This window comes from Tympanuchus pallidicinctus, unplaced genomic scaffold (assembly GCF_026119805.1).
Source record: "Tympanuchus pallidicinctus isolate F22 unplaced genomic scaffold, pur_lepc_1.0 scaffold15, whole genome shotgun sequence".
NCBI classification, from domain to species: Eukaryota; Metazoa; Chordata; class Aves; order Galliformes; family Phasianidae; genus Tympanuchus; species Tympanuchus pallidicinctus.
Genome location: NW_026294669.1, coordinates 34,615,795 through 34,628,695, shown reverse-complemented (window position 1 = coordinate 34,628,695; position 12,901 = coordinate 34,615,795). Strand labels below are relative to the sequence as shown.

The following is a 12,901-nucleotide window of genomic DNA, read 5'->3' as shown; positions in this document are numbered from 1 at the left end:
GTGAAGATGGGGAGGGGATTTGTTTGCAGACTCAACAGCACTAAAAAGATTGTGGTAGTTACGATGCAGGCAGAAAATGAAGTATATTCTGCCTTTTGGGTCTGTGGGCATATGAGAAATAAATCCCCTCAGCCCGGACATGTGCCACTGGTGTGAAACAGGGCTGACTCAGTCGCTTCATTTTTCAGTCTGGCGTGTTTAAATGTGGAGTGGGTGTATTGGTTACACTCTCAAAACCTCAATACGTACTTAAAAAACTGACAAGAGCTTTATTAAACGCTGTCTGGGTTCTGGTCCTAGAGGTGCTGTGATGCTGCAGGAGTGCACATTTTATTGTGAGTAACTGTAAGTGTGTCACTTCAACCTCCTCGAAGCGCTGCCACTGTATTTTTACCTTAAAACAGCACAGCTAACAGAGGAGTTAAGGATCACAGTGGTAACAGAAGTCATTTTCTTTCTCCTCTCCATCTTGAGTATCTGAACTGATCCTGTTTATCAGATCCTGCCATCAAAGGTTAATTTGCGGTCCCCTAAATGTTTTCTTTTGTGTGTGTGCCTTTTAGCTTGCAGGAGTCATTCAAAGGTTTAATTTAAGCGCAGTGCTTTTTGTGTTAATTATCTGTTTGCACTTTTTCTCTGAAAAAACCTGTACCTGTCTGTAGGGTGGATTGTCATTGGTGCAGAGAAGAGCATGCTTTGGGAAGCTCTGCATGAGAGCATCCAGAGAGGTCACAGTAAGGTCGCTCCGCATGTACCAGGAAATGATGCAAAACTAATCCAGATTTGCTGTTGGAAGGATCTGTTTACATAAGTATTTAAAAACAGATTAGGGCTAACCTGACACTAGATTACTGGGAGTAGTGTAAACAGTGCTGAAAGGCGTAAACAGAGCTTTTCCTTTTGTGCTCCGGAGGAAAAAATATGTCACCAGTAACAAGTTGCCTTGCTAGATGATGTATATGGTTTTCAGAGGCTGGACAGGTACCTTCAAATGGGGCTTTGTCTAGGGCTAGATCTCTTAGATCATATAATTGTATGTTAATTTTTGAAACGGTTGTTTGTAGTCCTCCTTATCCTGTAACATAATAGCATCCAGAAAGCTTTTGATAGTTATTTGACGTTTCAGGAGGAAATGGCGGCTTCAAAGTACTGTTCTGATAGTTTGCATTGTGGAAAAACAAACAGAAGAATCCTCCATATGTCTTTTGCATGGGAAACATGACTCAGTTTTTGATAGAGGGAGCACCTCTGCAAGCAAGGCTGTGCCTTGCAGGGGTTGTTCTGCTGTGTGAAATGCAAGCCCAGGTGCAGGAGGGGTGGCTGGGAGTTGTCAGTGCCGTGCTGGTCACTTCAGGTTTCAAACACGGACATTTTGTACATTTTCTGTACTGTGTTTTGCTGCACACCTTAACTCCAACGTGGACACCATCTGCCTGATTTATTTTCTTGCTTTCTTTTTGTTGATGGCTATTTGCTAGCATGCTGGTAGGCAGCAAAGCCAGGCCGGAGTGACGTATTCCCTTTGGCTTCTCTAGGGAGGAAAAAGAGCGCTGGATACGTGCAAAATACGAGCAGAAGCTCTTCCTTGCCCCGCTGCAGTGCCTGGAACTTTCTCTTGGCCAACACCTCCTGAGGGCTACAGCCGAGGAAGATCTGCGCACGGTCATCCTGCTCCTCGCCCACGGCACGCGGGAGGAGGTGAATGAGACCTGCGGAGACGGCGATGGGCGCACGGCCCTGCACCTGGCCTGCAGGAAGGGAAACGTGGTGTTGGTGCAGCTCCTGATCTGGGTGAGTGCTTGCTCATTGCACGCTCTGTAAGGATGGTAGCTTACCCCCCTTTCGTCTGTTGCCATTGGTAGAAAGTAAACAACAGAATGAGGAAGGAGAGATTTCCTTAGCACCTATTGGAAATGCCATTTGAAATACCTCGGTGACAAATTTTGTTCCAGCTGTAAGACCCTCCCCGTAGAAACCTTTCTGTGTGTAAGTCACCAACGTTCTGCTCACTTCCCTCTCTCTCCCCTCCCTTTCACCAACCTCAGCTCAGTTCCAGCCTTCCTGGCCTGAGCTCGCTCCCTCTGCTGTAACTCTCTGTCTGCATCAGAGCTTCAGGTGGCGTCTCTTCTTTCTCCAGTACGGCGTTGACGTGATGGCACGCGATGCCCATGGGAACACCGCGTTGGCCTACGCCAGGCAGGCTTCGAGCCAGGAGTGCATTGACGTTCTCCTCCAGTACGGCTGCCCCGACGAGCGCTTCGTCCTCATGGCCACTCCGAATCTGTCCAGGAAGAACAACAACCGGAACAACAGCAGTGGAAGGATGCCCACCATCATCTGAGGAGCTCACTCGTGTATTCGCTGACCTGAATTACATCCGCGGCCTCATATTCCTCCATTCCCATCACGGCTCTGCTCTGTGAGTCCAATAACTTCCCTTTTCCCTTTACCCTTCGGTGCATCCCTGTCCCATCCAGAACCAGCACATCTGGATAGCACGAGGGGATGAGAAGGAGCGAAAGGGGCTGCAGAGAAAGCAGTTGTTTCAGTGACAGCTCTCGAACGATGGAAACGGGACAGCAGAAGCGTGCGAGAGCACGTGGGTTCTGTAGGACACGGCGCGTGGCACGGGACCATGGGGACAGTTGTCCCTGGGCACAGGCTCTACAAGTGCAGAAGGCAGGGGTGGAGGGAGGTGAGAGCGGGAGCGAGAGGAGAAGAAAGAAGAAATGGTAACTTTCCATAACTGACAGTTAAGCACATCAGTACATTTCACCTCTACCAAACGGAACGGCTGGATTTCATTCTCTTCTCTGAAGAGCTTGACGGCATAAATCAGAAGCAAGCACAGAGTTTGTCAGGTTTGAAGCTCCTATGATGGTATGTGTCAAATCAGTTGTAGCTAATCTGTCCAGGGAGAATACTGGCTTCATTACACTTGTATAGTTGAGTTCTTCCAGCATTACCGCTGTTTAATAGAACATGATTAGTCATCACGGAGAAAAAAGCATATTAGCTGAGGAGGTAGTTACATGGCACGCTTCGGTGATTGCTTGGATGTGATTGCAATATTCTTAGAAGCATCATATTATCTCAGACATGTTCTTTCGAGCCCTTGGAGCCCTCCTTTCTAAATTCACTGTCATAATTTAGTATCTGTTTAATTTTTCAGTCCAAAGAGAGGAAATGAGTTGCTGAGTGTTATTTGACTGCAGTCTCCTTGGTGTAAAAACAAAATGGAAAAAATAAATAAGAGTAACTATGAAACACAAAAAGGAATAATGAATACTGCTAAGGAAAAGCATTTCAAGTACGTTTAGTAAAATTAATAAATGCATTAAAGGCTAATATTTTTCCAGCCAGCAGAAATACGTTCTGTCATTTTGCCAAGGTAAACGTGTTGAGTTTTTGGTCACTCCTGTGATGCATTGCCTAACTTATACAGATTTTGTATTGTGTCTTTAGATTATATGTATGTAAAATCTATTTGAATAAAAAAATCATAAATATGCATTGATTTTTTTTTTGTACAGAAAATGACACCTCTGTTAATTTATAAACTGTAATGGATGTGAACTAAATAATGTGCAACTAGTTAGGATCTGTGGATTCCGGATCACTGTATGTTGAAAATATCCCCAGCAGTGAACTCTGTTTCCATTGCAAGCCTTTGAGGAACATATCAGAATGAGATTATGGCACGCTTGGCATGAAAAAAGTATGTATATATATATATGAGACCGTTTAGAAAGGAAAAGAGGCTGTTTCTCAGCACTGTAAATATATTTTACTTCAGAAGTCACGACGCTTTCACAGGCCAAGACGAAAAGCCATAGTCTGGATGCGTGCAGATCAGATTGGGTTAGTTTCAGGATTGATAGCCTTCACCGAGGCGGGCAGGGCATGGCTGCCCTACCTCTGAACCTGGGAGAAAAAGGGCTTGTTGAAAGGAGCCTGGGCAGTTCATTTGAGTTCCAGGTTTTACTACTTGACTTGATTTTTATTGTTTTATTATTATTATTATTGTTTGTATTACCAGACAGATCCTGGCTTGTGCCATTTGCTTCAAAACCAGGTTTCTGGCACAGGGAAGCAGGCTGTATGATTTTTTGGCAGACCGAAAAGTAGTTTTTAAGTGGCATATGGCAATGTGGAGATGGGGGAAGGGTGTATCACGGAGAAAGTTGAAAACTCAACTGAATTAGATGGCAAAGGAGCAATTATGTGAAGTCAGTGAGGTACACACAGCATAGTAATTTGGAAATCTACCTGCTCCTTATGTATTTCCCAAGCCTTCAGTGTTGTTTTTCCTTGGGGCTCTGTATTTCGCTTGACATACGAATGGGAGGACGATAGCAATTGCTAAACAAAATATAGGTCGATGCAAAATGAGAAGGAGAAAAATTATTCTGAGTATCTTAAGGAAGAGAGAGAAAATTACAGGTTGGGTATCAAATCATAAAACTTGAGAATACTGACTGGCTTTCCCTGTTCTGTGCTGTTGTCGTTCCGTACTTTGATACTGTACTGACCTCTGACCATAGAGGGGGTCTTTCTCCATCCAGCTTAGACTGGCTGCATCAGATTAATGCTACATCTGATTCTGTGCACGCTAGGATTTTTTTACTTTTTATTTTTTTTTAACTTTTGAGGGATAATTGCTGTTTCTCCAATCGTTCCCATGCAGCTCTGATAGTGATGGGTGGTCCCTCAGTGACAGGACGGCCCATTGAAGGTTCAGCTGAGTGGGATGCTGCAAGCCCCCATGTCTTGGTGCTCACAAGCTTTCCACCCGTTCCAGGGGGCATGGTGTAAACTGGGGAAGTGCAGCACATGTTCCCAGACGTGCAGGCTGCCTGCTGTTCCCCTGGGAACAGCCAGCGTGTTTCTCTTGGAAAATCAAGTCCAATGTTTCAAATACGTTGTAGGCAAATTTTGCCGCGGTTAAGTTCTCAATGCTTCTTCCATTTCAGAGCTTATTTTTTGTCCTGATTGAAAATATTTTCTGTACATAGGTGAAGTGCTCTCTTTAGGCCACCTTTCTGAGTGTGAGATGTGAGAAGCAAGGACAGCAGCCAGGCTGTCGTGCAGGCTTCAGGTAGAAGAATTGTACGCTCCTTTCATTAGAAGAATTCTGCAGGTGAACCTTGGAAAACAGGATTTTTTTAGGAAAGGAACTTCCGCTGTATTATAGGAAAAATGATGTATCAAGCCTAGCCAACTAATAACCTCATACTTTAACTAATCCGTGACACAGTTGCTTTTAACTTAAACATAGGTTTTCCTTGGACGTATCAGCATTGGCAGTGATGATGTCAAAGCAGTGCTCTCATGGGCCGTGCTTGGCTTCCCCAGGGAAAAACTCCATCAGCCGAGTCCCGCTGTCCTTGGCTTCGTGCCGTGAGGTTTCGGGACTCCGTGCTCTTTCCAGGCGGATGCGTTTGTGCTTTGCAAAGGGTGTTCTTGAAGCCATCCAGGTGCAGAGACAGGCAGGCTTTGAGAACCGGCAGCAGTTGTTCTGTCTTCTAACCTGTCCATTTTCAGGTCTTCGTTTTGCCTTCAGCCCCCCCTCTTGTGGCTTTTACGGAACCCACTTGTCGGGCTGCTTACGCCCCTTCGAGCACGTGAGGAGCAAATTGAAAACGAATTGAAATCCAGTCAGTAAGAGATCCCAGCAGAAATGCACTGACTAAATCCGTTAGCGTTGTCTGAGGGAATGGAGATTGTGGCCGTGTTTCTCAGCGTTGAACCCTTTTTGTGATCCCAGATCCTTTTAAATCCCACTTCCTCTGCACTTTATCCACCGTGACTAAAACACTAGATGGAAGTGTTTGCTGTTAACGTCAGCACTTTTCTTCTATTTCCATCGGGCTAATTGCTGTTGAAGAGCAGAGGTGAGCCAAATGCGTTGAATCTGGCAACTGAACCTTCACCTGCCAGGAGTTCAAGAGGGTTTTACTTATTCCTTACTATTTTCTTGGGCAAATATAGTCTTGCCAGTTCAGAGATTTGGCCAAGGGTTCCCATTGCCAGATTTCTGGTTTCATTGCTAAAAGGGAGCAGAAGAAAAGCTGTTTCTGGAGAATCTTGGTATACCCCAAGCTGAGGAGACCAAAAGAGCTAGTTGAAAGGAGGAGAGGGTTTGTAAGCATTTCTACTTGGGTGTAGTGTATAATAACCGTGTAAACATGAATACTGTTTACTCTGCTGTCTTTCCCCATTTCCTTAAATTATGTGTGTTAGTGCACGGAGCTTTAGCTGCACTTGGAGATTTCCCCTGGCAAGAAGAAGCTGTGTAATGTAAAGAAGGGAATAGAGGTGTGAGTGCAGATACATTCTTAGCAATGATCTCCAGCACTGTAATGTAGTATAATTAGATGATACGGTTTTCAGATAGCTTCATCTTTTATATTTGTATGGAGATCGGGAAAAATGAAGTAATTTGTAGTTTCTAGTGTAAAGTAGTAATAGTGGAGACAAGCACAGATTTCACAGAGGGTTCCTTAGGGCCCTTCACAAATGTCTCGGGGAGCCGTGTTTGCACCTTAACAGGGAACGGGTGTTGGTTGTACTTGGAGGTACCCAAGGGGAAGAAGGAGAGTGCTGGGGACCAAACGTGGGGCACTTGGTCTGGATGCGTGAGGACTTGCCCGTTCACATTTCATCATCAGGATGCTTTGTTTTATCCTTCCTACAGCTGTTAGCACACGGGAGATCTCTGTCTGTTAGTCTCGGATCCTCTGTTGAACATCTTCCATTTCAGCCCATTTGTGGGTAAGATTTCTTGTAGGACATCTTTGGCTATTCTTGTGTTTGCTGCATTGCAAACTCAATGCCACAGATTAAAAGGATCTGCAAAGAGTTTTGACTTGTAAGTTACCAAAACCAACAGTGGTTTAAATGGTTTTATTAGAAGGACATCTCCTGTTTGAACAAGTACGGAATAGAGCAAACAATCCAAAGCTGTAGGTAGGTAAATCTGTTCTAATTTTTGTTTGCTTTTTTTATCATGGGCCAGTTTTTAAAGTGAATATTTGGTGATTTCATCTCATAGCGGTTCCTTTGAGTTGGCTGAATATGTCTTGCATTTTCAACAGGGGGTAGGAGAGTTTTGGCTGAGATTCTCAGAGCTGTCAGTAGGTCTCATTCTGAGGGAAGGGTTGCATGATCTCTGAAAACAAGATGACTTTTTTCAGTGCCACCCTCAGCCCCAAACCACTAATGCTTTTGGTGATCTTGGCCCCTGTGTTTCATTTCAGGCTGAATAAACTCCCACAGTTTGCTCTTGTTCCCTGAGTGCTTGGGGGACCTTTCTTGGGGGCAAATGGAGGAAAAATCTTTCTATCTTCATGCTTTTCACCTCTCTCAATCCCTGCAGCGTATTCAGGCAGTAGCAGTTGGTCCTGCTGACGTGCAGTGCTTCAGCTTTCTCTTGGCCATGAACTTCGGGGCGTTTTTTGCTTCCAGTCCTAAGAGTTGCCTATTTTGCGATGCTTTGGAGCTAGTAATGTTTACCTGTGTGTTATGTACAAAGCGTGAAGGGGGGTGGGGGGCTTATCAAGGTCTAATGGCATGCCTTTGGGATGACCGTGTTGCTTGCTGGCAGTTGAATGCACCATCCGCTCTTTTGTGTGTGCCACGTTCTGCAGAACTGATCAGTGTGTTTTGCTTCTGAGAACTCATCCTTCTGTCCTTCCCACCTCCCTCTGTCTGTTGTTAGGGTAGCTAAATAGTGTGAGGGCAACTGAGTGGGAATCTCAGAGCAGCCCCGGTGCCTCGTAGGAAGCTGGAAGCGTGGTCTCTGATTGCCAGATGGAGGGAGTGATGCTGTGCTGAAGGCAAGCCCCAAGCCCGGGCAGTACTGAGGAAGGCTCTGGGTGCAGTTTGTCAGCTAGTTCCCACATCTAGAAGCTCAGTGATGGAGCTGAGTTGGTCATCAAGTGCAGTGAAGTCCTAAGGTAAAGCAGTGTATTGCATGGATGTCGCTAACCAGATTAACTAAAAGTGCTTTGCATTTGTGTGTGTGTGTATGTATACACATATGTGCTCAACGTACCTCTATCAGCCATCCTCTAAGTGTCCACGCACACATTTACACATCAGTCACAGCCTGAAGCTGGAGCCAGGTTTTCAGTTTGGTGTTTATAAATGACACGTTTCCCAATTTGGCTCAGGCCAGCCATTTCCAGGAGTACAGGAGGGCTGCACGGTGCCACACGGGGCAGGGAGATGCAGGAGCTGGCTCTGGAAAGCTCGGGGTTTACAAAGATACCTGGCTCAGAGCAAAAATTGAGCTCATTCAGATGGCAACAACTCGAATTCTGAAAGTGGGACTGAACTGGCCGCTTTGCCTGGGATGGGAACTGCAGCCCAGCAGCCTGTGGGCACGGGGAGGAGACGTGGATGGGGCTAAGGATATAAGACTTACTTCCCAGAGGCCCTATCTTTTTTATAGGTTTGCTCAAATTTGCAGCTGAATTTAAGCGTGGGCTCAGCGACTGCCCTCCTGCAGCAGATCCAATGGTGTTTTGGGTCCTTCCTGATCCACAGCATTACAGGGGAAGGAGACGTGGTTGGTGAGGAGCAGGGCACCTCTTCATCCTTACCCAGGTGTCTGTGGCCATGGTGCTTTGAGGGAGCCATAACCATCAGCTGATGTGTGCTAAGCCCTCATGTGTACCAGCAGCGCAGGGAAGCCTGTGTGCTCACAGCATCTCTACTCTTGCTTTCAGTTAAGCTCATACTGGTGGGCAGCTTGGGCCAGGGTTTCAGCACATCCTTACGGGCGCTACCAAATCCAGGGCTGATTGGGAGAGGCAGAACTGGGCTCAGATGCACAAAGGTCACGGTTGGGTGTCAGCCATCACCACCAGGACGTGTGCCCCATTTCTCCCCTTACACCCACGACTGATGCAAAGGCCGGACTCGGTGTTTAGGGGTGCTCAGCCCAGTGTCGTTGCGTTCTTTTTGCTTTGTGATGCTTGTGTTTCTGGTTAGGACAGGGAGGAAGGGCACCCAGGTGAGTAGGGTCACCTGAGAACTGCGTTTGGGGTAGAGGCAGAGATACCTAGCACATGGCAGGCTTTAGAGCAAGGTTTGTTTGGGTTGGGTTGGTTGTTTTTTTTTCTGTTTCTGTAAATAGTAATGTATAAATGATGACGAGACAGTGTGGAAATTATTAAAAAATACGTCTTTTGTTGTTGTTTTTATATTACCTCATTCAGCAAGTTTGTTTTACAATGACTCGATGCTTTATTTATATTGTTTGTACTGTAATTAAAACGATTGATAAACATTTCACTTTGCTTGTTGTTTCATATGATTTTGTTTTGATTACGTATGCCGGTTTGTATTATGTTTCCCTTTCCTCCCTCTTCGCATTGAGGTTTTTCGTGTCAGCTGTACAGTATTCCGAATTAAACAACAACAAAAAAAGCAATTAAAAACAAACAAGTTGTAAAGTACCACAGAGGGAGACTGCTATACTGTATGGTCTCTTTCTAATAAAGACAAGAAAACTTGTTCGTCACAGCTCTGTTCTTTGCAGTGTTATTGAGGGACACCTGCCCCAGCCCTGCTCCACCAGTATTAATGATGAGATACTGTCACTCCTCGCCAGCAATAAAGATGAACTATGATCCGAGACCTGGGATGTCAGAAGAGCTGGGAATGGTGCAAATTGATAAATTAAAAAGCAATAAGTCACCGGACTGTAATGGTGTATATCTAAGAGTTCTGAAAGCGCTTATGAACTAAGTGACAGATCTCCCAGCAAAAATACGTGGGCTTTCATTAAAAACAGCCCTTCTCCCCGAGGAGGGGAGAGCAGTAAACGTTGCACCTCGGCTTTAAGAGTCTCTGGAGGAGATCCAAGGAATTAGGCCAGTAACGGTTACATCTGTATCTGCTAAATTGGTTGAAATGATCATTTAAAATAAGAATAATAAAGCATCTTTAAGGTCATGGTATGGTATGGTCTAATCACTTCTTTGAAGGAAAATCACGGCTCTCCATTACGATTCCGTGAGCGCCGAGCAAAGGGCAACCGGTTGACTTTTATTTACATTTGCAAAGATCTCTGCCCGTGCACCATGAGAAGAGATACAGGGAATCTCAGCAGGCCCGAAGGGTGCTCTATAACAGCCCTTGTGCAAGAAGGCTGTGACCAGAGATGCTCTGGGACGGAGGGAATAGCGAGTAACATCCAGTCTTTTCTTCTTCAGCCCATTAATGGGACAAAAGAGGTGGCTTCACATGCAGTGGGGATGAAGAAAAATGGAGGAGCTGAAGATCCGTGAGGATGCCGTGAAGAAGTTGGGGATGTTCAGGAATGAGGTTGGAGGAGCGGGGAAATTCCTTCTAGATGAGATGTAAAGAGGGGGATGTGGCAGCTATGGAATAAACCGTGGAGAGGAGCAGATGGGGAACATTCCAGGTTGGATATTAGGGGATATCTCAGGAGGAGCAGTGCTGCAGTGGCACAGCTGCCCATGGAGTGGTGGAATCACCGTTCCTGGAGGTGTTTGATAACAGTGAGGATGTGGCACTGAGGGATGTGGGCATGGTTGGGGTTGGGCAAGGTGAATGGTTTTGTGATTCTATGACCTTTTCCTAATCCAATGACCAACATGGGGGATCTGATTGGGGTTTGGTGAGGTTTCCTCTTTCCTGCTTTTTAATTCTCAGTGCTCCTAGGAGGCCGCACCAGCAGTGGTGGGATGAAAAACAGCAGGACGGCTTGTGGTTTGTTGGGTTTTTTTCCCTTTTCTGTGTATTTTGGGTCTACATCACTGTTCTGTCATGCAGCAACTGTCCCGCTTTGTTCTTGCAAGGTTTTCCACCATGTTTAACCCCATCATGTGTCAAACCATCACCCAAGCAGGAGGTGGGTGCTTTTTGCATTCTACCTTTCAATGAAGGGACTTGGAATTTTGGATTCCTCAGTGTGTAAAGCTGTGGAGCCACTTCTCTCAGCCATCACCAGTCCTCCCCTTGTAAAGGGTGCAGTGTTTCATTTGGTGATGGGCATGGCTGCCTGTTCCTGCTAACCACCTCCTGGGACCCAGATGCCCACGGGAGATGCAGGCACTGGAGGGAGGGGGGATGCTGAGCAGCATTACAGCTCTTTCATTTCATTTCTCACCTACCCCAAACCCACCCCCACGCACCCCTGGAACATTCTCAGCTGGTGGCATTCACAGATGCCTGAGAAGAAAAGGAAATATTCTACTAGAAGGCAACAGAGGTCGGAAAGAGATTTTGAAGGTAAACTATTGCCTCCATTAATAGGAGCAGGGGGACCCCCCCTTTTTTTTTCTTTTTTCTTTTCTTTTTTTTTTCTCTCTCTTTTTTTTTCAAAGAACAAAGCAGTAATTACTGTGGGGACCAGACTGCCATAAGGCCTTGCTGTGTGTTTCCACCCATGCCTACAAAGGCTTTGCTTTGATGGATCCTGGGAGCAGTCACTCAAGAAACCTGTTCCGGAGCCCAAAGACTCCTACATCGGAGGTACTGCATGCTGTTAGCTCTCATTTAAAACCATCCCCTTGTCTGTTGTGCTGTTTCTTACTCATATTTGGCCACGCACCACCCACTGCCTCACCGCATCAACATCCACTGTTTGGCCTCCATCAAGCAGTGGTGGTCAGCAGGTGCCATTTGTTTCTGCATGGAGGAATTCAGTGACACACCTTCGCTTCCCGTGCATTTCCATGTCAGGTGCCATTCTGTCAGCCTCTGCTGCCATCAGTCGCACGGCAACAAAACATCATGGGTTGCAGTGGGAAGGTTCAGCCTCTACTGCTGTACGACCAGCATCCACCTCTGAACTGTGGGCTGACACCATAAAACGGGAGCCATTACTTCCAGAGCAGCCCTTGTAGTCGCATAAAATCAGGTAGAGGAGCCTCAAATCAATCAGAGATCCTCACCATGAGGTACTTTCCTCCAGATGTTGCCCCCCACCAGCTCAGGCTGCCCGGGGCCCTATCCATGGCCTTGGGCACCTCCAGGGTAACCCACAGCTCTCTGGGCAGCAGTGCTGGGGCCTCACCACCCTCTGAGTGAAGAATTTCCCCCAGAAGGTGGCTTTGCAGTGCACAGCTTGCACGATTTACCAGCAAGGGATTGCATGGCGTCCGAGGGAAATGCAATTACTGCTGGGGAAACCTCCAGACGTGCCATAGGAAAACCACAAACCACTTTGTATCAGCAATAGGACTGGAAAACCCACCAGGCAGTAATTTATCTCGCCTAATGTCCAGTAAAGCCCTTAATTGGCCAATAAATGTGGCCGCAATAACTGCACTTGACATGCAACGCTGCTGCCAGCAATTAGCACGTATTTATTTGCATACTGCCCTGACCAATCTGCGCTCCTCCATTTCCGGATCTGTTTGTTTTTAAGCCAGAGAAGCTCCTTGTGTTGGCCAAAGAGAGGATGAGGAGAGCCAAAGGGATCGGAGGAGCAGGTCCACTGCCCACATCCCTCAGTGCCACGTCCCCGTGGTTCCTGAACACCCCCATGGATGGTGATCCCATCACCGCTCCCTGGGCAGCTGTGCCACTGCATCACGGCTCTTTCTGAGAAGAAATTCTTCCTAATATCCAACCTGAGCCTTCCTTTGCACGAGCACGGGTAGCTGCATCCCCATGGGGACACAGAGGCTGTCAGCTGCCCCGTCTGAGTGAGCTCCTCTGGGCGCTGTGAGAGCAGATTTTGGTGCAGCCTTTCCTCTGTACCTCGCCTGTTGCTCCGCACATCCACCTGGTAACGGGCAGGCTGATGGACTGCCGATTTCCCTGTAACTGAGCTTAATTAGCAAGCTAATCAGGTCTGGAGATGGTTCCAATTTATTTATTGGCTGCCGCGCCGAGGTTCACGCCAGGTGAACAAATATGA

At 46.6% G+C, this 12,901-nt stretch overlaps 1 protein-coding gene across 9 annotated transcripts in view; it reads left to right on the top strand.

The window, feature by feature from the left end:
* The window catches only part of AGAP1 (ArfGAP with GTPase domain, ankyrin repeat and PH domain 1), a 288,123-nt gene extending 278,592 nt beyond the window's left edge, over positions 1-9,531 (top strand). For all 9 annotated transcript variants that reach the window (XM_052675876.1, XM_052675877.1, XM_052675873.1 and 6 more), the window contains 2 exons: positions 1,536-1,791; positions 2,138-9,531. In XM_052675876.1, coding sequence (XP_052531836.1) covers positions 1,536-1,791; positions 2,138-2,341 — 460 coding nt within the window. In that variant the 3' untranslated portion in view covers positions 2,342-9,531. The remainder of the gene's footprint in view (positions 1-1,535; positions 1,792-2,137) is intronic.
* Positions 9,532-12,901: the final 3,370 nt, after the last annotated feature.